This window comes from Eumetopias jubatus, unplaced genomic scaffold, assembly GCF_037043125.1.
Source record: "Eumetopias jubatus isolate StellerSeaLion01/CBP00866 unplaced genomic scaffold, mEumJub1_p1.0 scaffold_9, whole genome shotgun sequence".
Classification (NCBI taxonomy): domain Eukaryota; kingdom Metazoa; phylum Chordata; class Mammalia; order Carnivora; family Otariidae; genus Eumetopias; species Eumetopias jubatus.
In genome coordinates this window covers 106360035-106386781 of record NW_028274815.1, presented here as the reverse complement: position 1 = coordinate 106386781, position 26747 = coordinate 106360035, and the positions used below count along the sequence as shown (strand labels likewise).

At 39.9% G+C, this 26747-nt stretch overlaps 1 protein-coding gene across 2 annotated transcripts in view; it reads left to right on the top strand.

Moving 5' to 3' along the window:
- Positions 1-26747, top strand: part of PLCB1 (phospholipase C beta 1) — a 696279-nt gene that overhangs the window by 542510 nt on the left and 127022 nt on the right. For both annotated transcript variants that reach the window (XM_028112967.2, XM_088026705.1), the window contains exons 12-19: positions 59-141; positions 6455-6539; positions 8038-8215; positions 12330-12397; positions 14641-14737; positions 17273-17357; positions 19013-19137; positions 23900-24054. In XM_028112967.2, the coding sequence (XP_027968768.2) occupies positions 59-141; positions 6455-6539; positions 8038-8215; positions 12330-12397; positions 14641-14737; positions 17273-17357; positions 19013-19137; positions 23900-24054 (876 nt within the window). The remainder of the gene's footprint in view (positions 1-58; positions 142-6454; positions 6540-8037; positions 8216-12329; positions 12398-14640; positions 14738-17272; positions 17358-19012; positions 19138-23899; positions 24055-26747) is intronic.

Below are 26747 nucleotides of genomic sequence, written 5' to 3'. Positions count from 1 at the left end.
AACATACATACACATTAGAATTCTGGCATATTGAATATATGCGTGTTCTCATTTTTAGGAAGTGATAGAAGCAATTGCTGAGTGTGCATTTAAGACGTCACCTTTTCCAATTCTGCTTTCATTTGAGAACCACGTAGATTCGTAAGTATTCCACACATTCACTGGGGAGTCTTTTTCCCAAAGAAGGCATGTTTAATAATTGTGCATCAGATTTAAGATTATTTGACATTATTAATGGTGTTCCTCAGTGATGTTATGTCTTAAGTATCATGTTTTCATCTGCATATGTTGGGATTCACTCGCTTAAACCTCATTAACATTACAATAATCCACTGGGCTTGGGTAATCTATTTTCAGGTCACAGGATTTTAAATTAAGGACTCCTCTTTTTGCAATGGTGTAGAATAATACCATGTCTCTCTTTTGGTGGGCCATTTTTATAATCCTCCTTCATTAGCTCCTTCTATTGCATGCACATTTATAGTCTGTTTTGCCACGCAAAAATGGCCAGTTCAAATGGCCAGTTCCGAACACTCTGGAGTTGGTGGAGAGAAAGCCGCAAATTCTCTTCCACTGCCTGAGCTTACACAGAACTCAGACCACCAGATGCTCCTCCTTCCTCTTCCCACTGGTTGCCCTTGTTCGTTAGTATTTGTAAGTGTGGTCCTATTTCAAAAATAGCCTGCCCTTATCACTGAGCCACACAAAGAAAAGATACTCTGACTTCACTATTTTATATTCATTTTATCACAAAATGCCAGAGTAAGACACGTTTCTATCTAAAATGTGGGCATTAGTTTACCCTATCTTTACCCAGTTTAAAATCCTTCAAAATGAGAGTTTTCTCTACTTTGAATCAAAATTCAAGAAACTAAAATTCTGGTCCATGGAATGAAAGGCTGAAGACTGTGTAGAAGTGCCCACCATTGCTCAAAAGAGTATTTGTGATGCCCTCTCTTTCAACGACCTGAGCCAGATTTCTCAACTAAAAGCCAAGAGCACCTGTCCTAATGTGGCTCACGGGTTCTTTTTTTACCCTTCTTCTTATTGAAAAGTCTTTCTCAAGCTACTGATTGATTCCCTTTGTCCAGCTAATTTGCAACACATGCTTCAATTTACGAATTCTTTAAGAATTCCCTAAAATCTTAAACAGTTTGGTCATGAACACATTTCAGCCTGAGGAATTTCCAAGTAAATGTGATCATTTGTTACTGTGATCATGGAGAAGGGCCTTGTTTTGAAGTAACCAATTTTATAATTATCTGTATTTCTAGTTTGCCCTCAGGAAATCCATATTACATTTACCAGCTCTTGGTTCTGTTGCACTGGGAAACAGTCAGCCAATGAATGATTTAATCATTTGGCAGATAGTTTTTCTAACACTTCTGAGGGGCAGTTGAAGAGAAAAGAATTGATTCTGTTTCACTGCTATCTCTCTTGGAACTAAAGGGAGCGCCTCTTGAGTTGCTGTATTTAATACTTCATTTTCTGTGACGACCCTGACTCGCGCATGAGCGTTTTCTCATCTCTGCCCATCCATTTTTAACTGGGCTCTAACAGTCCTTTAGCACCTTTCTTTCAGGCACTGTGGTTCCCAGACTTGTAGATGTATTATGTCTCTTTTCGAGAAATATCTCCAAATCTAGCATATTTATGGTCTTCAAGAAATGTTTCTATATAAATTAGACAAGATGAAAAGCTCTAGTTCCACTCTTGATTCTCACACCTGCCCCATTGAACTTTCCTATAAGGGAGCCAGAGAGCTATCAACAACTACCTACCACCACAAACATAATAACAGCTAATGTTTATTGAGTTTATATTATCTGCCGAGCAGCCTTACAGGCGTAAGGTCATGTAACCCCTCCCCACAAACCCAGGGGCTCCTAAGAATAAATATTATTGTGATAATCCCTATTTTGTAGATGTTAAAACTGAGCCCCAAAGAGAGTGAGTAACTTACCCAAAGCCAGGCAGCTAAAAGGTGACAGGGCTGGGATTCAAATCTGGCTGGTCTGGCCTCAGAAATCACGTTTCATCAGCACTCTCCCCACACCTAAGCAGATGCATCTGGAGCCTTCAAAATATCAAATTAAGACAACCAGAGCATCGACAAGGCAACTGTCTATAAATGTTAACTTTTATGTGGCTTGTGATCCTTAACCACAGGACATTTTTTGTGGTTTTCAACACCAAACCCACAGAGAGCCAAAATAGGGTGTGAAAACCAAACCTCGCATTGCACACAAAAGCGAAAAGACAGTGTCATGATACTGTCCTTTCTGGTTTAAAAATGAGATATTTAGCTATTAAAAGTTTATTAGTAATTCATATGCCACAAAAGAAAACAGGATGCCATGATAGTTACCCCAAACCAGTGAGATACACTTAAGGCAGTGAAATACTAAGATACTGAATTCTGTGGTGGGGGAAAGCTGTTTGTTTCATGTTTCCATGATCCTGGAGCTTCACATGTCAAAATTGCTCAGCTTCAATCCTCTCCCGTGGGGATTATCACACACCCAAAAAAAAATTGGTAAGCTTTTTCCCTTTGCTAGTAAAACCCTGTGCTTGACATGTGGGCCACCTCACCTCAGTGCTGAACCCAGTGGCAGACATCATTTTTCACTTGCAGCCCTCTTTCCCACACCTAGAAATAAACCTCAGAATCCTTCGCAACACGGTGACCAAGAGACACCTCCCCACAAAAAACATCCGCCACCTATTATTTGCCATCTCTAGTGGACCATTTCATTTTCCGGTGTGCTGCATCTCCAAAATGTCAGATTCAGAACTGTGGTTCAGGCTTCTTTGAGCCACACCTCGAAAACAAACTCACCCCGGAAGAAAGGAAGAAATCGACTGGATTTTCTGGTTTTCCCTCCAAGTACTTGAAATTCCCTATCTACGAACAACAAAGGGAGGTCTGCCATTAGGTGCTGGCAACTCATCCTTCTCCCCCTGCCCCATCAGAATCCCATAAAATGCAGATTCCTGAACCGTACTCCCACACCCCATTTTGAATTTGTAGAAATGAGACTTGCTCTCTAGCTGCAATGTGAATGTCTTTTATTTCTGCAGTTTTGACCCACTAAGTTGCTTGGTTTTCCTCTGACTTTGTCTATTCACTCTCCTCTCTGCTCTGATTCGGTTCCTGTCAGGTGTGTGTGTGTGTGTGTGTGTGTGTGTGTAGAACAGCCTGATTACCAAGTAGCCCATTTTACTTTTTCTTGGAAAACTCCCTCTTGTTCTCTTCATCTCAGTTGATTTTGAGGCAAACTTGAAAACGTCAGATTTAGATCCTTGTTCTTCAGAGTGCCTGATCCGCGGACCAGCAGCATCTGCCTGATTGAGGAGCTTGGTAGAAATGCAGAGTCGGGGCACCTGACTGGCTCAGTCGATACAGCGTGAGACTCTTGACCTCAGGGTCGTGAGTTTGAGCCCCACGTTCTGGGTAGAGTTTACTTAAAAAAGAAAGAAAGAAAGAAAGAAAAAGAAAGAAAGAAGGAAAGAAAGAAAGAAAGAAAGAAAGAAAGAAAGAAAGAAAGAAAGAAAGAAAGAAATGCAGAATCTCAGGCCCCACGCTGATGCTGCCTAGGAAGTGTCATTTTCTTAAGACCCCAGGTAATTTGGATGAAGTGTCAGAGCGTTAATTTAAACATTGTGGTCCACTAACTACCCGCATCAGAGCTGCCTGCAAGCTTGTTACAAATACAGGTTTCAGGATTCCTCTCCCAATTCAGTGAATCAGGGCCTGGCCCTTGGCCCTACCACCTGCAGCATTAACACTCTGGTGATTCTTTAGTGGAATCAGGCAAGATTTTGCTCCAGCAAAATCCTTCCTAGGGCCTGGTTTGGGGACAGCCTGACAAAGGACAGAGGACTCTGCCTGTCACCTGCTTAGAGACACCTGGAACATCACCTCAAAATCCCTCCACTGGTGTGAATATGGCTCCCCTAAAAATCCTGAAAAAAGGGCATTAGGGTAAAACTCTCTCTTTTTACTCCAGGTCTCTGGTCAAAGGAACTTGAGGTTCCCAAGTTGCAACACTCAAGAAAAATGTCATCTCCTTCAGCACCTGCTGACTTATTTTAATCTATCACAACAGTTCTCAAATTTGAGCATGCATCAAAATCACCTAGAGGGTCTGTGAAGACCCCTGCACCCGGCTTCTCCAGAGAGTCTGACTCAGAATCTGCACTGGAGGCCTTGAATCTGCATTTCTGACCAGGTCTAAGTGTGTTATGTTGACGCTACTGGTCTGTGGACCACACCTGGAGTAGCAAAGCTCTGTGACACTGAGTAGTGTCATTCTGTGAAAGCAAAATGAAGGGTTTGGACAGTTTCTCCCGTGCAGCCTGGAACGCTTTGGCCGAGCACAGGTGGACTTGTCTCAGCTATGGACGCAGAGCTGTTTGGCTTGGTTGAGCCCCTGGGCTAGTTATCCTTTGAGCAACAGCATCTGAACAGAGGATACCCAGACTGCTCTGCCAAATCAGCCACCTCTCTGCTTGCTCCCCAACTTCTAGTGACTTGTCCTTAAACAACCACCCCCATGCTTTTCAGGATCAGTCCTCTGGGTGGCAAGTTTTCCCCTCTCCCTGATCCTGGTGAGGAATATTCTGAGGGCTGCGTAAGCCACGTAGTAAAATCGCCTATAGGTCAAGAAAGGACAACGGCGAGAAGCTAGGAGGTCATTCTGCAGGGCTTTGCAAATTCTTTGATTCTCTTCTTTGCCTCTCCCTGCAGTTCCAACAAAGCAGTGGCTTTGGACTTCCATTTGAACTCCAGAGAACTCACTTGACCCCAAAAACTATATGCTATATCCTTTAAAAAAGGATATAAAAGTGGTTTTCCCGTGCACCACTGCAATACGATTTGAATCCCCAGAGCACCCCCTTCCCAGGGGGAAAAAACAAAACAGTCCATGATCCAGGTTTAATAGTTACAGAAGAGAGAAAGAAAAGAAGAATCACATTTTATAATTGATTTGATTTATAGTAAAGAAGCCTTTTTTGATCACTTACTTATTATTACTACAATCCCAGTTCTGCTAAAATGTATTAACATTACAGCAGGCAGAGACAACTACTGGAAATCAAGTTTGACAGCCTGTAGATCAAACTCACAGTCCATAAAACCCAATGGAATTGGATACCTTTGTAATGATATTTAACGTTCTACAGAATAAGAAAAAAAAATGTTATTGCTTTTTCAAAGGTCAAAGGAAGCAGGAATATTGAAAGATGCGGGTGTTCCCTCACATCGACTGTTTCCGTGTTAGCAAGTGCACAAGTCGCCCAGCTGAGTGGAGGCTGCCTCCTAACCCTGGATCATCTTACATCTGCCCCACTCTTTGAACGGGTCAAAGGCATTTGCATCCGTTACTCCACTTCATCTTCTTGGCACCTTCTGTCCTTTTCCAAGAACAGTTATTATCCTCATTTTACAGATCCAGAGTGGTTGAGAGTCTGGAGCTCAGCTCAAGAAAGCCTACAGCTCCAGCCTTCGTCTATCAGACCAGATTCCTCCTGGCCCATAGTCAGGCTGACACCACCTCTGCTGCCCTATTATGCACATAAGGGGTGCAGACACCTTTCCCCAGTGTGCCTGCTTCTTTTACCTTTCCTCCAGGATCCCCTCCCAAGTGGACACACTTCTGCCTGACTGCCCTTCTATGTTTTAAGATTCTCTCTCTCTCTCTCTCTCTCTCTCTCCCCCCCCCTTTCCTCCCTCTCCTTCTCTCTCACCTCCTTAAAAACACTCCTCCACAGGGGAAGAATGAAGGGGGGGAAATCGAATAGGGAGACAAACCATGAGAGAGGATGGACTCTGAAAAACAAACTGAGGGGGGTGGGGGGATGGGTCAGCCTGGTGATGGGTATTAAAGAGGGCACGTTCTGCGTGGAGCACTGGGTGTTATACGCAAACAATGAATCATGGAACACTCCATCAAAAACTAATGATGTGATGTATGGTGATTAACATAACAATAAAAAATTTAAAGACCAAAAAAAAAAAAAAAAAAGCACTCCTCCACAGCCTAGCTCTCTGCAGGTTAGACAAATCTCAAGCAAGGATTCACCTGGACTCACGGATGAGTTCTGCCCCCAAGGTCTTGCATTTGACTTAGAATCAGGAAATTGAACAAAAGGAACTGAGCCCATAATTCTGAGACATTGAAGAATCCAGTGACTGGCAAATGACCTGCTATACTCTCCGTCTGTGTCTACGGAGGCCAGCCTTTAGGAATAGCTTTCACTGTCTACCTGCCATGTGGTATTCAAATTCACAGAAGTCAGGATAATAAACAAGGGGGTTAGAATGATAAATACTAATCCTGAAGGGTAAGAGAGGGAATCTCCTCTTTCTGTAATTAATAACGAGAAGTAATCCTGTCCAAACTCTTTAAATAAGCCTCCTTGTTTGCTTTCTTTCTCTCATTCCCCTTAGCCCAAAGCAGCAAGCCAAGATGGCGGAGTATTGCCGACTGATCTTTGGAGACGCTCTTCTCATGGAACCACTGGAAAAATACCCAGTAAGCAGTTTCAAGGTTTATCCCTGAAGGAATGCCCCTGGGGTTGGGTGGGGGTGCGGGGGACTTCCTTACATCTTTTCCGTGTTCCTCAGTAAGATTCGTTCGGTTGGTAATGAAGTCTGACCAGGAGGAAACCATCAGTGTGCCCTGCTGAGGGTGAAAGACATGCCTCTGTTCTCCTCCTGTACCCTCCATCTCCTCCTGTACCCTCCATCTCCTTCCCCCTCTGACAGATGTGACTGTCGGGACTACAGAATTCCACCCCCCCCCCCCCCCCCGATCACAGTCAGCCGTGGAGACATTCTGGGCAGACGGGGCTCTGATCACCAACCAGGAACCTCATCACACCCTTTGAGAGATATGGTTCAGCAAAATGGGACGTGGCAGGTGGCACCATGACACCCCCTTCTGGCCTTGCGTCCACTCCTCACGTCCTTGCATGTGCCTGTTCAGGGAACTCAGGCTTCCTATTGCCCTGATAGCATCCCTGCTTTGGGAAGGAAAGCAATTGGAATATCTCAAAGTAGCCTCTCCCCTCTTGAACCCTTTTTCCTAGTCTCCGCACATTCGTACATGGCTTCATACCAATCCCCCGACTCCTTGCAAGCAAAGAATAAAGGACCAGTGTAGGAGAGTTCACTGAACTTTCTAAAAATAACCCATCTTGGGACTTGCACACATGCTCTCTGATAAAATATCTAACAACCCTCTCATGGGAAATTGATTTTTCTCATTAGCCATGCAAGCTTGAAACACAAGAAATAAGCCTTGCAAATAAGGGTGGCTGGAATCTCGGAGCTGCAAGGAAATGTGAAGCCACCAGTCCAGTCCTGCTGATGCCAAGGACATGTGCAGCTTAGCTCCCGAGTTCTGGATGGCGGGAGGGGGGAGAGGGAGTCTGCTCCTTTTAAACTGCATCTGAAAGATTGATTCTGTATGCTTGCCTGGAAGCTCCTGCTCATCTTTACCAACGCTTCCTGACAGATGCCACACTAACTGGCCTCCCTCCTTTGAAAATCCAAGGCAGGGCCTTCCTATCTGTCCTAAACCAAAATGGTTGGATTTACGGTCCACAGCAAACTCCTGAACCTTTGGATTAGCAAGTCCCCCAGTACATTCCAGTGGTCTTATTCATGGGGATTTCGTTATGAAAAAAAGAGTTCGGTAATTAAAATATGCCTTTCATATGAAAAAAGAAAGAACTGCAAAGCAGCAAGACACACTTAGAACAGTTTACTGGGCTCTACTGAAGGTAGTAATGAATAATCTAGAAGCTCTCGGTGTCCAACACCATCCTGGCACTTTGGGGAGGGAGGCTGAAAGAAGGGGGCACTATTTTTTTTTTTTAAGATTTTATTTGTAAGTTATCTCTACCCACAACGTGGGGCTCGAACTCACCACCCCGAGATCCTGAATCGCACCCTCTGCCGACTAGAGCCGGCCAGGGCGCCCCTAACGGTGTGATATTTTTACAGAAGGCGCTTTTCTTTTCCATTAGCTGGAATCTGGAGTTCCTCTTCCAAGCCCCATGGACTTAATGCACAAAATTTTGGTGAAAAATAAGAAGAAATCGCACAAGTCATCGGAAGGAAGTGGCAAAAAGAAGCTCTCAGAACAAGCTTCCAACACGTACAGCGACTCCTCCAGCGTGTTCGAGTCCTCATCTCCAGGAGCTGGTAAGGGGTTAGGGACGCTTGTTCCCTGTTCCACATGGGTTTCAGAAGTGCTGACTTAACATAGAAGGACATTGAACATTTCTATTTGGACACGCTTTAAAACCGGGCTGGTTTTTCTATTTCTGCTACCAACTGAGTGGCTTTGTTAAAACTATGCATATGTATTATCTCCAGTTCTGTAGGTAGGGAGGCCCACGTGGGTCTCCCGAGGCTAAACTCTAGGTGTCAGCAGGGCGGCTTTCCTTTCTGGAGGCCCTAGGGAATCCTATTCCTTGCTGGTTCCAGCTTCCAGAGGCCACCCACATTTGTTGATTTATGGCTCCTTCCTCCAGTGTCAAGCCAACGATGCCCCATCTCACTTCTGGCATTGTACCGCCCTCTGACCACAGCCAAGAAAGGTCCTTTGCTTTTAGGAACTCACACCATTACACTGGACTCTTTTGGATAATCCAAGATAATCTCCCCCATCTCCAGTTCCTTAATCTATCTGCAAAGACCCTCTCACTGTATATTCACAGGGCACAGGACATATTCCCAGGACGTGGTCATTTGGGAGAGCCATGCTGTCTAGCACATTGGCCAAATCATCTTCAAACTGACCCTGTGATTTTAAGCTTCTCAAGGACAGTGATCCCTTAACATTCACTCAGGTCTGGGCACCAGATGATCACCGGATATATTCTCATTGATGATATGCTGAAGAGTTCTGGGCAATTCCACTTACCCATATTTTATAGATCTCTTTTAAAATGTAAAAAGGTAAAGTTACTTGAATTATCTGTCAAAGCTCCTAGGTGATGCTTAATATCATTAATTTTCCTTTTAGATTTAAGTTGAAATAGATTTTTGTGGTTGATGAGAAAAGGATTCCAAGTGGTCACCCCATTTCCTTTGAATTGCTTGTCATTTAGTCTGATTTCTGTTCTAGCTTTAATCAGAATCTTGGCAATCTGAAAAGGGCATTAGGAAGCTCTCCTGATTGGAAGGTGAATAAGGGGAGGAAGCTTGAAGCTTGAATCTAGGAAGTTCTTCAACGAGAAGTTTAACTGACACTGGAACAATCACTTTGGAAAACTGGCAGTATTTACAAAAACTGAACATAGGCACACCCTCTGCCCCAGGGAGTCCCCTTCTAGGCTTATACCAGACAGAAATGTGTATAGACGAGTCATCAAGACAGATGTAAGGAATTGCTTAACACAACGCTACTCACAACAGCTAAAAACTGGAAACCAACCAAATGTCATCAACAGATAAAGAGGTTGTAGTGTATTCACACTGTGGAATAATATGCAACAATACCAATCTATCTTTGCACACAAGAATAGGGCTACATCTTAGAAACATAATGTTGAGTAAAAGAAATCAAATACAAAAAAGTATCCGCCATATTGATTCCATTCATATAAAGTACAAAAACAGGCAGAATGAGCCTATGCAGTTAGAAGTCAGGAAATGGTGACCCTTGAAGAAGTGGCTGGAAGGGGATCCGAGGAGGCCTCTGGACACTGGTTTTATTTTGTTTCTTGATCTCAGTAACAGTTATTAAGGTCTGCGTAGTCAGTGAAAATTCAACACTCTATACATGTACAAGTATGTATACTTCTCTATATACCTATCATATGTCAATTAAAAGACTTCAGAATAATTTTTTAAATTAAAATATAAACTCTAGGGCAATGGGGGGTGGACCAAGACACTGATTTATCTTTTTTTTTTAATTTTTCCATCTCAATGGCCAATATCTTTTAAGGGTTAGATAAAAATCCTTATCAGCAGATATTATACAATTCTTTGAAAGGTTTTGTGGGGGGATAGTTTTTGAATGTGTATTTCAAACACTATTACGCAATTCTGAATCTCTTCTCAAAAACAGTTGTGTTCTCAGTATGAATGTTCTTTTGAAGGTTTGGAGGAAATATTGTTATGAGGCTACCTAGCATAATTCTTGAAACTCTTGAATCCAGGGAGGAAAGCAGGTCTTCCTTTGCATGGAGAAACTTGTTTTCCTGTGTGCCATTCTCCCTATCAGTTCTGTTCCTCTTATTAACTGGATGCATAACACAAATAACGATTTTTACAGGCGGTGAACATTATTGCTTAATACAAAGAAAAAGCGCAATCCGGTAGTAATTCGGTAGATTTCCTAAGCCAGCCCCATGGTCTGTTGTGCAATCTTTCTTAGAATGGAAAATTTGGGACATTTAAATAGGTAGGTAGGTTCTTGAAAAATGAGCACTGCTAATTTACCATTTGGTTTGTAGATGGTCTCCGGTAATGGGAACTCAAGTAACTTGAAAAATATGCAATGGTTCTTATTTCAAAACTAATTTATTTATCATGGTCCCTGTTGGCCAGGTGACTTTTCCAGGATTCAGCCCTTTGTCAAGTACACTTGTCTTAAAGAACTAGAATAAAGTAGTTTTATTTATTTTTTTTATGGTGCAAGGTTTTAGGATCCTAAGATGCTTCCAAGACCCCGCCAAAGACTTATAAGGGAAAAACCAGGGTCTGCTCATAAAGTCATGGAAGACAAGTTCTTTCTTTCCCCCCATACACCAAAGAATGACCTGATAGAGTTATTTGAAATGATTGGTGTATTGTTATGTCCTGTAAAGCATTGTGTAAATGGTTTTGCCAAAGAAACTTTTAAATTGCTCTATAAAAAGAATCCCCTAATTAAAAAGCAAAAACTGGTTAAAAGAACTTGGAGCAACACATTTGATTATTTAAAAAACTTGAGTGCCAACTTCCTAAAAGAACATGTCTCTATATAAATATGTTTTCTAACCAAAATATAATGGATTCATCTTATTAACTAACACAATATCAGCATCATAAAGTGGCTGTATGTGCTTTCTTTTAATAAACAAGCCATAAATAATGATTTGTTGGTCCCAGAAATCTTTTCCCTCTAAAGATATTTCATGAATACTTCGCCCACTGCTGTCATTGAGTAATTGATTGAACTTCGTCAGCCAAATGAAAATATGTATAAGCTTCTTTGAAGACATGCTGTGGACACTGTGTCACTTATATAGATTAAAGGGGCAGCTAACTTTCAGAAGGTTTGAGGGGGGAGGGCCCTGCACGTGCAAGTTGCCTCATTGTTGAGCCAATATTGCCATCTACTGGGCTCGTCCTATTATTGCCCCGTGTGAATGCCGCAAGATAGTAGTCAAATCAAATAATGCTTTCTGTAGTATTTTACTTGAAAGTCTTTTTACATAACTGAATCACTGGGTCTGACTGAGGCCCAGAGCTGTGGCAGAATTTAATACCTCATGCTGGTATGAATATTTAAACTAGCAGAATCAACCACAAAATCTTCAGAGAGGAAAAAGAATCCATTGAAATGACTGTGTATTGGCTAACGATGAGGCTGAATTATGTTTGACTGAAGTAGATTTCCATGCATCATTGTGTTAAGGGTTCATGCATTTTATCCTGCTCTTTAAAACGGGACGTAGCCATTTTCTAAGAGACGTGCATTGCTTAGAGGACAATGCATCCATTAGAGAAGCCTGCGGGCAAGTCATAGGATACAATAGTTAGCTTACAGTCTTTGTGTAGTTAGGTATGCTGCCACAGCCCCACCCTTTCTGTCCTAGCTCTTGTCCTTGGCCTTCACTGTGAGGTCCCCTATGGCCTCGGAAAAGTGGCCCCAAAGTCACTGAGCACTGACCAAACATCGCATGAAGAGTCAGGGCTCAGAAAAAGAGAGAAAAGTGGGAACAGGGTAGTTTATCCCTTTTAGGGTCATACAGATCCTGAAAGACAAGGTACACATCAATATAGGATGTGTGTACCATAGAAAGCTGACTGTAGATGATGCCATATTTTTTTTAAACATACAGATAAAAATGTTAAGCATTTTCCATAGAAGGTGGGCATTTCAAATGTATTCGCAAACGAAACTTGGAGGAAAAAAAAAATCCATATTCAAAATCTCAGGATGATTCTCTATATAATTAATAAAATTTAAATATCCAAAAGAATAATTTTAAAACCATGAAAGGCCAACATCCAAGGAAATTTTTGGCAATGCGCCTGTTAGCCTGTGCTTCGAACCTTCAAACCTGTTACCTCATGATCTTTTATTAAAATCCGACAGGGGAAGCTGATACCGAGAGTGATGACGACGATGATGATGATGACTGTAAAAAATCTTCAATGGATGAGGTAGGTATCTAGGGACTGACTTCGGGTCACAGAGGCACTTCCCCTAATTTGCCCACCCAGAAGGCTCCATCTGGATACAGTTTGTGGTCCCCTTCTGCCATCTAGTGGTCAAAAGAGTCATAGTTCACTTTAAAACTTTCAGCTATCCTGTTGGAAAATGAAAATGCATGCTGGGGTCTCCTGGGTGATAGACATTGGGGAGGGTATGTGCTATGGTGAGCACTGTGAATTGTACAAGACTGATGAATCACGGATCTGTACTTCTGAAACAAATAATGCAATATATGTTAAGAAAAAAAAAGAAGAAGATAGCAGGAGGGAAAGAATGAAGGGGAGTTAAGTCGGAGGGGGAGACGAACCATGAGAGACGATGGACTCTGAAAAACAAACTGAAGGTTCTAGAGGGGAGAGGGGTGGGGGGATGGGTTAGCCTGGTGATGGGTATTAAAGAGGGCACGTTCTGCATGGAGCACAGGGTGTTAGGCACAAACAATGAATCATGGAACACTACATCAAAAACTAATGGTGTAATGTATGGTGATTAACATAACAATAAAAAATTATTTTAAAAAACGCATGCTGGGGTCTCTAAAGGAGTTAGCATGGCATTGAGCAAAGCTCTCTATAATGAACAATGCTGCTGAGACTGCCTTCCATCGAATGGGGTATCTGGAGGGTGAATTCAAAAATTCAATTCGTGACATCCAACGACCTGCTTCAATTTTTGAGGCAATTGAATGGATTGTCAAATGGCCCCAAATCCAGAGAAGACATGGGATTTGGGAGAAATGTTCAGAAATGTGACATCCATTCCTTTATTGTAATTTTGGAACCACTAGAGATCCTTATTGATGTAAGCTCGAACATCCCAAAGAACCTCACCAGCTCAGTGAATCTGGGATAGGTCAATTGGAATTTTTAAAACTTTGTTGTAGCAAGAGTCTTGGTCCAAAAGTTTATACCGAATCTGCTTTCAAATATATTGGAAAGCATCTGTCTCAGGGATAAATAATGAATGATAAACTATTCTTACATGATGTTCTTGCTCTGGTACTTACTTCCTTTCATGTAGTCTAAAGTTTTGATTAACTATGTTCCTCCACTAAATTTCAAGTCAATGTCCAGGAGGAAAACTAAATATGCCTGGTAAAGTAGTTCTGCCTGATAATTACTTCAATTGCACATAACTTTTATCACTGATTCTTGATCATTTAAAATTGTCTTACTAATTGGATGGTCCATTTGCAAATGAATATTTCCCAATTAACATTTAACTTAAATATTGCTACAGGAATTTAAAAAAAAAAATCATGTCTCCATGCCTTCTGTCTTCTGAGAATGGGAGAAAATATTAGATCAGTCTACAGAGGTCTGTCCATGTCAATACTGCATAAAAACTTGATTAAAGTGATATGTAATAGCTAATCATAGCTAAAGTAACATGAGGTTTTACTATGTGCCAGGTACTTTTCTGAGCTCTTTCACATCAACTAACTCATTTAATAATCCCCAAAACTCTAGATGCTATCGCGACTGGTTTTATTCTAATTTAATGGGTAAGAAAACTGAGGCACAGAGCAGTTAAGTAACTTGCCCAAGATTGCACAGCTTCTAAGTGGTGAGTTTGGGATTTGAAATTAGGCCATCTGGCTCCAGAACCTGAGCTACTGACCCCTACCCTGAACTGTACTGCTTGCCTACTAGGCACCCAGGAACCAAGAAGGCAGGGAGAGATGAATGTTTGTAAAGAAAAGCAATAGCTGTTCACCCACCCCAACCTATTTCCACAAGGCAACTTTTTTTAAAAAACTTTTTTTTTTGGTTCACTGGCAGTCACCTACATACTAATTTTCATATTGTACAGTGAATTCCTGATTTCTTGATGTATTAACCTTAGACATCAGCTAAGGAATTTATGCTATGGCAGGTGAAATAGGGCTCAGGGCTTCTCAGATTGTAATGTGCATTGACTCACCTTAGTAAAATGGAGATTCTTATTCCGGGGGCCAATGCCCTTGGGGGGGGCACACTGGGACCTGTCCCTAAACCTCCCTCCTACCACCCCACACTTGCCTACCTTATGAGCGAATTTTCTCCTGTGATGAACTTTCTATTGGCAATAATTTTTGGAAGAGGAGGGATGATGTTCTCTCTCGTGGGTCCCTGCATCTTTGCCCTGGGGAAAATAACCCTTGGGAAGGTAATGCTGACTCTGGGAATGTTATTTTTAATTCTGCTTCCAGGGGACTGCGGGGAGCGAGGCCATGGCCACCGAAGAGATGTCTAACCTGGTGAACTATATTCAGCCGGTCAAGTTTGAGTCATTTGAAATTTCAAAAAGTAAGTTTTCCCTGGAGAAGAAGCCCTAATGTAGCCTAGAATGAGTATCCTTTCAATACAAGGTAGTTAGAACAAAGAATATTACCCTTAACAGAACTCCTCTGGAAAGTCTTGACTATATGCCTGGGCGGACGATCATAACCATGTGAGAAGGTGTTCCACGATGTTTCCCCAGAATTCTTAGTAGGGCTGCAAGCCACCCATGGTTATCTGAAAGATACGAGAACACAGCTAACTGAGAGTTCCACAATTGTTTTTGTTCAACAACATAATGCGCTCCTTCCATTAGATAAGGGACAGTATTGAAATAAACTATTTACCCATCCCCCAGCAGGGGAGCGGCCAGAGAAGTGGTTAGCCCTAATGACTAGAAATAGAACACAATCAGTCAGTTCACCCACGTTCTGTTTGTCCAGCCTGTTTGATAACATTAACTTCACAGCATTTTTTGTTCTCCCTTCATCCAACTACACACATCCAATACTGGAGGCAAAGAAAAAAATAGCATCTTTCCCCCACCTAAAGAAAAGAGCCCTTTTATGAAATTGCCCTTTTTTTGATGACATGTAAGATGCTATTGGGTGAAGAGAATCCTTGGGACATTTTAGCTGCTTTTATGAGTGTGCTCTTAAAGGCTGAATTTTTAAACATAGCAGGCTCTGACAAAGCATAGTTTTATAAATACATCAAAATCTAAGCTACGTAATACGCTTACGTATAAGTGTATAATTTTGTCCAAAGAGCCTTAACTTTGTAGTATATAGTATCTAGATCTCTACAATGAGGAATTTAACTTTCAATACAGTTTATATATAAATATTTCAACTTTTTTTATTTTTATAAGTACTGATGCATCTTACTGCAAGTTGTTCAGTTTGAAACGTCCTATTTTTATATTTCTATAACTTTCATTGGCTGTCAAATGAGTTTTCCTAATTCATGAGTCAAAAGTTCCTAGACAAGTAGCCAAGTTGAGAAGGAACTGATGCATTGATAATCCTTCAGAACCTGGTAAGAACAGCAGGGGCCCAAGATTGACAAACAAGTACTTTTCTCCTTGTGTTTCACTCAACATACATTACCAAAGCACCTACTAAATGGACTGAATTTTAATTGGCAGTCTTGCTTAAATAACTAGTCAGATGAAAAGAGGTTTCTGATGGACCAAAAGAAGAGAAGTAAGGGTTTCCTATAGAGTTGATTAAATTGGGGAAAGGTAAGGAGATGGATAAAAGAGTCTAGGAATGACTTAGGAAGAAAAATGAGGCTTTAATTATGGAAAGTGGGCATCAAAGAGGGGGAAATGACTCAAAGGTAATAACTCTGTTTAAAAACTGAGAGCTGGGGGCACCTGGGTGTCTCAGTAGGGGCCAAGTGTCTCCCTTCGGCTCAGGTCATGACCCCGGGGTCGTGGGATGGAGCCCCACGTCAGGCTGCCTCTCAGCGGGGCGTCTTGCTTCTCCCTCTCCCTCTTCTCCTCCCCCTGTTTGTGCTCTCTCTCTCTCCTGCTCGTTCTCTCTCTGAAAGAAAGAAATAAAATCTTTAAAAAAATTTTTTTAATACATAAATAAAAACTGAGAACTGTCGAGGTGCCTTGCTGGCTCATTCAGTTGAGCATCAGACTCTTGGTTTCAGCTCAGGTCATGATCTCAGGGTCCTGGGATCGAGCCCCAAATCCAGCTCTACACTCAGCCCAGAGTCTGCTTGAGAGTCTCTCCCTCTGCTCCTCCCCCCATTTGCCCGCACACTTTCTCTCTCTCTCAAATAAATAAAATCTTAAAACAAAACAAAAAAAAAACATAAATTTAAAAAAAAACAAACAAACCCTGAGAGCTTTCTAACCACACTTGCCTCAGTACTGTGTGTGACACTTTGGTTTTTACCTGGGAGGAAGACAGAGAAGCTGTTGGACTCTTAGTCTTTACAGACTAAGATAACTTTGTTTTGTTTCTTCCATTCTAATGGGAAGTTTGGATTCCACTTTAAAAATGTTGCTCCTGTATTCTCCTGAGACCTCTAGCACATTCATCTCTCAGGCCTCTCTTATCTAATCTGAAAATGAGGCCATCAGGCTGGAAAATTTCCAAGGATTCTTCTGCTTTGAAATACCCTGATCTTAATGTCACATTAGTTATCTGAACCGAAGGGGCGCGTACAAACTGAGGGAATGACAATGCGAGAATCAAAGAGAGAGGCAGAGACACCAGTCTGAATGGATTTAGAACAAAAGATTCCCCCAGGGCTCCTTTCCTTTTTAACAAAACAGCTTTCATTTACCACATCTTAAAATTCATTTCCCCATCCTAATACAGGGCCATAAGCATAGCTGACTCAGGTGGTAAGAATTAGGAGAGACAGCTTCTTAGAAGATTCAACTTTGGGTACACGTAAATGGTTCACTGAAAGAAATACATTTATAAAGTTGCGATGGGGATTCATTGCCCTAACTTCACTGAACACGCGCCTACTTCTTACATGTTATAATTTATACCGTTACATTTTACTTCTCGCCCATTTTTCTTGTCATGAACTCAGAAAGAAACAAAAGTTTTGAAATGTCTTCCTTCGTGGAAACCAAAGGCCTCGAGCAACTGACGAAGTCTCCAGTGGAATTTGTAGAGTATCCTTGATTTGACGATTGACCGCTGAAGTGACCCAATTGAAGCCACATACCATTTGTTTGATTTTTGTCTTGAATAAGGAGAAAGATGCATGAAATGGCTTCCCACTGTCACGTGGGTGTGAGAAACAGTTTCAGGTTTCATAGGCGAGGCTGAGGGGGGTGGCCTCGCACTGGTCTCTCAGGAAAAGAAGCTAAAAATCAAGGTGATTTTCACACCATCAAGCCCTTTCTCATGTGGCAATTTGCTTAATCTTTCTGAATTTCCTCATCTGTAAAACAGAAACCGTGATATCAGCTTTATGGCTAACCTTTTGGGTTAGGGACAACATGAGTCAAGTGTGTGTATACATATGTATACATATGTAAGATAGGCTATATGTAAGACAGAATATTATATATGTAAATATAAACTTTCTTGGCATGTCACATCCTTACATGTAATAGGTGTCCAATCAGAAGATAGTTGGGATGATGATAAGAATATAAATTTTAGGACGCCTGGCTGGCTCAGTCAGAGGAGCATGTGACCCTTGATCTCGGGGTCATGAGTTCCAGCCCCACATCGGGTGTAGAGATTACAAAAAAATAAAAATCCTTAAAAAAGAAAAATATAAATACATATTACCAATAATGGCTTTGTTGATAGTCCTGACAACAAAACCTTACAATTTTTATCCATAGATCAAAAATGAAACAAGTCTTTAAATTTTTTTCATGAAAGTAATAAATAGTAAATGCCACAAGCAGCCCAATTTCATGAAGCAAGTCCCAGAATAAAAATAAAGTCACCCTTAGAACTCATCCACAACAGGAGAGGGAACAAATGTAAAACTCCACACACGAAGTCACACTCTTAAGTGTTGCCTCTTGGGTAGACCTTCCATTCGCTGTCTTATCTTTCTGAACCCTCACAATAGACCTAGAATGTAGGGATTGTTCAATCTATTAAGGAGGGAAACCAACTCACAGTGTGAGATAACTTGTTCCCCTGCCCAAGCTCACAACTTTAGCTAACCTCTGCCAAATTTGGTAATAGGAAGAGTCGGCCAGCTTTTAAAGACATAGCATTGTTTAATCACTACGTAGTAGTTGAGAGCTAATGGTTCTCAGGATCGAAAACTGATGGCAGGAGGAACTCAAATACAAAACAAGGTCAGCACCTTCTATGCTCTATTTACCTTGTTATCCATCATGAAGTGTACCACAGTCTTGGCAAACAGCATTCTCAGAGAAGGTTAAAAAATGAGCAGAGAGCATTTCAAAAATAGCCATGCAGTTCACATTAACTTTCTGCCAAAGACAATATCACGCTCTCACATGCTTAGAAACGCTTGAGCTTCCTCATGTGTCCTTCATCGTGAAGCCTGTCCTTAATAATCTCCGCAAAATCACACTGACTTTGACTCGGTCATTTTCGCTACCCCATTAGTTTTTACCCACAAGGCTCTGCAAAGGTGATAGTACATTTCTATTATAAAAGTCCATTTATTCCGTGTGTTCGGGAAGTTTTTGACCTTTTTCATCGACTAGCCCAATGAGATCATCAACAGCTAGTTCATTTTCCAATGGAAAAGGAAGAAGGTGGCCTCTCAGTTAATAGTATTGGTTAATTATTTTTATAATTGTATTCACTACTTAACATGATGGTCCAGATATAACAAAATGCAGCTTAGCAGAATATATCCAAAAGGAACCCGTGTGGATTCATCTAACTACATGCCTCAGCTCTTCTGGAATGCGGGTTGCCAAATGGTTGCACTTAATTTTCAAACTGTGGGTAAGTAACACAGTTAAAGTTCATTTCCGTTCTGTTATAAAGCCACATTTCCAGACGAAAAGAGAAGCAAATTTCAGTGAATTTCGTACAGAAAAAAGGTAACCTTTGAAAACAGAGAAACTGTCTTTAATAGTTTATGAACAAGTCTTTGTTTCTAGTGGTTTTCCATTATTTTCAAAGAAAAATTTTTATGCTATTTAAAGCAATATGTAGAGGGGCACCTGGGTGGCTCAGCTGGTTAAGCGTCTGCCTTCAGGTCAGGTCATGGTCTCAGGGTCCTGGGATCAAACCCTGTGTAGGGCTCCCTGCTCAGCGGGGAGTCTTCTTCTCCTTCCCCCTGCTCTTGCATTCTTGCTCACTCTCTCTCTCCCTCTCAAATAAATAAATAAAATCTTTTAAAAAAATTAAAAAATTAATATGTATATATTGTAGAAAATTTGGAAAATTCAGAAAAATATAAAGAAAAAAATAAAACTGCCAGGAACACTACCATTCAGAAAGTCAACACAGTTATCTTTTTGGCTCTGTAATCTGTAAGGTTTTTTGGCTATGTATATACAGGCTTTTAAATTTAATTCCTTGTTTAAAAATGTATTAAAAAAAAAGAAGATAGTAGGAAGGGAAAAATGAAGGGGGGGAAATCGAAGGAGGAGACAAACCATGAGAGACGATGGACTCTGAGAAACAAACTGAGGGTTCTAGAGGGGAGGGGGGGTGGGGGGATGGGTTAGCCTGGTGATGGGTATTAAAGAGGGTACGTACTGCATGGAGCACTGGGTGTTATGCACAAACAATGAATCATGGAACACTACATCCAAAACTAATGATGTATGGTGATTAACAATAAAATTTAAAAAAAAGTATATATATGTATATATTTATATACATTTAAGTGCTATACAGAAACATGAATTTTAATAACTGTATATTAAGCACATTTCACAATTCACTCAAACCCATTTCCTATCATTGGACATTAGGGAATTTTTTTTCTACTATAATGCTCGGAGAACATCTTGAATATAAATTGTCAAGTCTATGTCCTAATGTTGGAAGAGTTCCTAAAATAGAATTACTCTGTTAAAAGATGTGAACATTTTAAAAACCTTCATGCAGTATGCCAAATTGTCCAACAAAAATGTTGGTTATTTACCTGAAAAATACAAAAACACTAATTCAAAGGGATACATGCAGCCCTCTGTTTATTGCAGCATTATTTACAGTAGCCAAATTATGGAAGCAGCCCGAGTATCCATCAACAGATGAAAAGATAAAGAAGATGTGATATATATATATATATATATATATACACAATGGAATATTATTCAACCATACAAAGAATGAAATCCTGCCATTTGCAACTACATGAATGGAGCTAGAGAGTATAATGCTAAGTGAAATAAATCAGTCAGAGAAAGACAAATGCCATATGATCTCACTCATATGTGGAATTTAAGAAACAAAACCAATGAGCAAAGAAAAAAGAGAGAGAGAGAGAGACAAACCAAGAAACAGACTCTTAATCATAGAGAGCAAACTGATGTCACCAGAGGGGAGACGTGTGGGGGGATGGGTGAAATAGGTTGATGGGAATTAAGAGGACACTTATCATGATGAAAAAAATTAAATGATTTGAAAAAATCTGTACCTTTAGCAAGTCAAAAAAGAAAAATGTTACACTGGATTTCTCCTCCATCAGCAATGTATGGTGTGAAGTATTCCCTCTCGTTTGAGATCTTGGTTAAGTATTACCATTAAATAATAGTAATAATAATATTCCAGACAAAATATTATCTCACTGTTGCTTTAATTTTATTTCTTTGATTATTATTGAGGTTGAACATTTTAAATATGGATTTTGATTTTTATATTTCTGCTTTTATGAAGTGCATATTTAAGACTATTGTCAATTTTCCTGTCCACTTATAACAGCACTTTTTATATAATGGGCATATTGTCATATTTTGTGAAACAGATGAGATTGGGCTGATTAATGTTTTATTTTATGGAGTCTTGGTTTATTTTTATTATTACAGGCTCTCCATCCCAGGATTAGATCCATAATTACTTCTGTTTCTCTCATGGTTTCTTTTTTATCTGAATTTGACCCTTTCAACCACCCAAATTTAATTGTGATACATAATCTCAGGAAGAGATAAATCCTTTTTACACTAAACTGAAATTACAGCTTAATAGATGTAGCCTTTTTTGGTGTGGTTAATTTGGGTCCATTTTCTTCCAGTTATATTCTCCTCTATTAATAAATTTGTCTGCCTTCCTGGAGCCAATAGCTCAGTTATTATTATAATGTTTAATAATATGGTCTAATACCTGGAAGTGGAAATTCTCCTTCATGGCTATTAGTTTTTAGTCATTTCTTGCTACTGCCAGTGGGACTCCTATTCCAAATGAATTTAATTTACTTATTATTATTTCCGTCCCCGCCCCTGAGAAAGAAATGGGATTTTCAATAAAATCACATTAAATTTACATTAGTTTAATTGTTATATTGTGTTTCCCTCTCCCCACTGGAAAAATTATTTTGTTTAAAATCACATTAAATTTATAATTTGAGGAAATTTGAAGAAAACCAACACCTTTTAATTTTTAGTTTTCTTATCACAGAAAGAATGTTTTTCCCTTTACCTTAAAAGTTCTTACATAATATCCTGCAGCAAAATCACACATTTTCATCTGTGGTCTAGTTTCTTTAGATGAAAACCTTTTTTTTTTTAAACATTATATTTTTAGCAAATTGTTCCTGGATATTGATATTTGTATATTTATTTTATGAACAAATGTTTCATAGTCATCCTCCAAGCTCTCATAATAGCCCATTTTGCCAGTAGCTTCTATTGGGTTTTTCAGGTAGACACACACAACAATTTAATCACATCTATGCTTTTTCCCTTCCTAGTGCTTTGGACTGACCATTCTAGAACAATATTAAATAATAGTATTAAGGGTGGGCAGCTTTCTCTTCATCCTGAGACTAAGGGGAATTTCACTGAGTAGATGTTGGCTGTGACTGAGACAGATACCCTTCCACACAGTAAAGGAGTACAATAGCCCTTCTCATCTGTGGCTTCACTTTCTGTGGTTTCAGTTACCCATGGTCAACGGGGGTCTAGAAGCAGATGTTCTTCCTTCTGACTTATTGTCAGAAGGTCAAAAGTAGCCGAATGCTACGTCACAATGCCTATGTCATTTACTTCACTTCATTTCATCCCGTAGGCATTTCATCACCTCACATCATCACGAAAAGGATGAGTGCAGAGAGAGAGACCACATTCACAAAACCTTTATTACAGTATATTGTTATAATTGTTCTATTTGATTATTAGTTGTTGTCAATCTCTTATCATGCCTAATTTATAAGTTAAACTTTATCATAGCTATGTGTGTATAGGAAAAAAAACATGGTATATGTAGAGTTTGGTACTATCTGTTGTTTCAGACATCCACTGGGGGTCTTGGAACACATCTCCCATGGAGAAGTGGGGACTACTGTATGCACCTGTCCTAATTGACTAACAGTGCTTTAGGAATTTATGTTCATGTCATTAAATGTCTATTTGAAATCTGTTGGGATAAGCATATATTCATTTCTTCTTTTGTGAGTAAATAGATCTCCTAATATGTAATTGTCCTTTTTTTCCTGGAACAAACTCTACTTCCTTGTTGTGTGTTATTTTTTAGAACAAAAGATTTGCTATTGTAATTTTTTAGGCTTTTGGTGTCCATTTTTTCAAATCTGATAAGTTAGTCATTTTCTTATTTTAGTACTTTGTCCAATTGTGGTATCATAGTTACCATAGCTTAATAAATTGACAGATAAAATTTCACTTATTTTCCCTGCTCTAAAAATGATTGGTTACTTGGAACTGAAATAAATCTATGGTCACTTCGCTATTATCCACCTAAGCAGAGATGAGTCATGATTCAGAATCTAGAACAACCTAGAACAGCTTCCCAGATTCCCAATGACTTAAATTTTTTTTAAAAAAACCTTACCAATTGCAATTAGTGTGAACATCCATTTCATATGCTGACTAAGCCTTAGGAAAACTTTGGCAGTAAGTTTTGTCCATTAGAAAGGAGTCAATGTGTAATTAGATGCAGGTGGTAAGTAACAAAAGAAATGCAAATTTAAAAAAGGAAATCCTTTTCTCCTATAAATTAAAAAAAGAATTCTAGCGTTCAAGGTTGGTGAGGTGTGGGGAAGGCTCAGAAGCATGGATGAGAGGTTTAAAGTGGCATGAGGTTTCTGAAGGGCATTTTGGCAAGACTTATCAAAAAGTACACATCTTTTTCCTGGAACACATCTTTTGACCTAGAAATGTCACTCCTAATAATGCCATTAACGATGGCTTCAAAGATTTCATGACAATGGTATTCATCAAACCATTATAGGTAATGAAGAATTTGCACAGCTGTTAAAATTAAAGCAGATAAATATTTAGTGAAATGGATATACTACATGTTCAAAACATATTTGAAGGAGAAAAACAGAATATACACCAACGAGTTGGCAGTGGTTTATCTCTAGATTTGGAGATTACAGCTCAACTTTTTTTTCTTGTCTGTGTTTCCTAAATTTCTACAATGAATAAATATTTATTAAATAAATATTTATTCAATGAATAATAATAATATTTATTTCTTTTTAAATAGGGGAGTAAAAATGGACTGTAATACAATCTTACTTTGTTGCTCTAAACACCAGTATTGTCACAATAAGGGTTGTGTCTTTAATATTCAGACCTGGCTATGCAAATAAATATGGGGATGTACGAATACAATGGGAAAAGTGGCTACAGATTAAAGCCAGAGTTCATGAGGAGACCTGACAAGCATTTTGATCCGTTCACCGAAGGCATCGTGGATGGGATAGTAGCCAATACTTTATCTGTCAAGGTACGTACCTCTCTATTACAAAACTGTCCCCAACAAAAGTCTCAAACAGTACCTATTTTGCGTAAAGAAGTAGTTTAGTCATCAAAAATTTAGAGCTAGCAATATCTCCACCTCCTTCGTGCATTTTTCCTTTAAGGACCAAATCTGAATTACAAGTTTCAGAAGCCATATGCATGAGATAAAGGAACTTAAGTCCTATTCTTTAATAGGATAAAAATTGGACCCTAAATCAATAAACCAACTTGAAGAGTCACCATGGTTGGTCTTTTCTTTTGGTACAAATATCAGTGACCTATGTTGGAGAAATCTTCTGGTCTTTTATTTCTCCATTAGTTCTTGAAAAATAGCCACCCTAAGCAAAACTAGAGAAGACAAGGTATTCTCTCAATAATATTCTCTCAATAAATTGTTAACTATTGAATAAAAGCTCCCAAGTTACTGTTTTGAAAATCTATCAGTATTCAGGGACTTAAAACACAGAGTAGTGATATTAAGTAAAAGAATCGCTTCATTAAACATACATCTGACCTTAAAATACTAATTCAAAATTATTTCTGCAGTCTTTGAAATTGATGTTACATCATATAATTTTTTTAGCTGTAAGAAAATATTTTGTGCTATGAATGAAAAATCATTTCATAGGAGCTTTTTATGTGAATTCTATAAGCTCTTGGTTGTTGTGGCTCTTTCATTTACTTTAAAGTTTCCTTTCTTGGGGTGCCTGGGTGGCTCAGTCATTAAGCGTCTGCCTTCGGCTCAGGTCATGGTCCCAGGGTCCTGGTATCGAGCCCCGCATCGGGCTCCTTGCTCCGCGGGAAGCCTGCTTCTCCCTCACCCACTCCCTCTGCTTGTGTTCCTGCTCTGTCTCTCTCTCTGTCAAATAAATAAATAAAATCTTTAAAATAAAATAAAATAAAGTTTCCTTTCTTTCCTGTTTAGTTGGGTAACTGTGGAACTAAGAAACGTTTTGTATTGGACATAAATGCAATTTTCAGACTGACCTTAAACCAAAGGCATATGAAAGACTGTAAAAAAAAAAAAAAAGTAACAGTTTTGCTAATTTCTATCTACCCTAAGCTTGTTGAGCCCATTTTTACTTTAAAATTTGTCACTTGACACAAAAGATTAAAAATAAAATTTCAGTGAAGTGTCTCAAAATTATATCTTTTGAAATTATTTCATGCCATCTATCTGAAGAGTGGAGTTGGCAGAATTAGAGCTTCGAGATTATGTTTATTTTAGGAAATTCTTTTCAGCAAAGGATGTTTCATTCCTGCCGAGTTTGATTAAGATAAAGTCCTAAGCATCACACACTGACAAAATGTTATTTTTAGAACCCTTGTCAATTGTTGTTATAGTTGGATCAAACTAATAATTTTGTTCTTGTGTGCCAGTTCATCTTGTTTTGTGCATGTGTGCTTGCTTATTTATTTGTTTTTTTTTAAATTCCGGGCGCCTGGGTGGCTCAGTCATTTAAGCGTCTGACTCTGGGTTTCAGCTCAGGTCGTGATCTCAGGCCCCACGTTGGGCTCCGTGCTGAGCGGGGAGCCTGTGTGTTCCTTTTCCTCTGCTCCTCCCCACTCTCTCAATCTCTCAAATAAATAAATAAATAATGTTTAAAAAATATTTTTAAAAACTCTACCATGAAGGTAGAAGTAGTTAGAAGATGATGGCATAGAAACAGGAAAGTGAGTTGAGGGGAAACAGTTGAGACCCAAACAGGCATGAGGGGCTGCCTGAGTCCAGAATGGAGACACGGCTGTTGGGTGGTCAGTGTCCTCAGAATAGACAGGCCAGGCTGCTGTCTCATCTTGCCTTTCACATGATGGCCAGAGCCAAGAGGCGGCTCATGTCCCTCCAGTGGTGCCTTTGTTTTGACCTTCTGACATAGACTTCCTAGTGTCAGAATGGACTTGGGTGCCCAAAAGGTGTTCCACCATCCTATTCTACTGATGGGAACATTGAAGGTCATTAATTTAGTTAAGAACCTCTGCTTTTTTTTTTTTTTTAGATTTTATTTATTTATTTATTTGAGAGAGAGAGAGAGAGAGCTCAAGCACAAGCAGAGGGGAGAGGCAGAGGGAGAAGCAGAGGTAGAGAGAAAGGGAGAAGCAGACTCTCCGCAGGGCAGGGAGCCCAACACAGGGCTCCAACCCAGGCCCCTGGGATCCTGACCTGAGCTGAAGGCAGATGCTTAACTGACTGAGCCACCCAAGTGGTTCCCCAAGAACCTCTGCTTTAACCAAACACCTTAAGCACACAGAATCCTTGGTGCATCTGATTTCCCACTGTGACTCACAAGCTTGGAAGTTTCACACTTGTCTGCTAAGTTGTTCTCCCTTAGAACCTCAAATTAAATAGAGATCATTGTTGGCAGGTCCCAGGCACTCAGGCTAAAGAGAACATTCAGGAGAAATGAGCTATCCTGGCAAATTCAGACAGCCTATTCCTCGTTTTTCTCTCTAACTGGTTTGGAATTTCTGACCCCATCAGCAAATAGCTCACTGGCCTCGCTGAGCCCTTGAGGGCCATTCACAGGCTGACATCATGTCCCACTTCTGGCCCCGCCATAGTCTTGATAATTCTGTCCCCTTTCACGGACTTGAGCTCAGAAAGCTCCTAGCCATCAGGATATGTGATTTTAAACTCTTTGAACTCTACAATATCCATAAATTGTATAGCTAAGCAAGGAA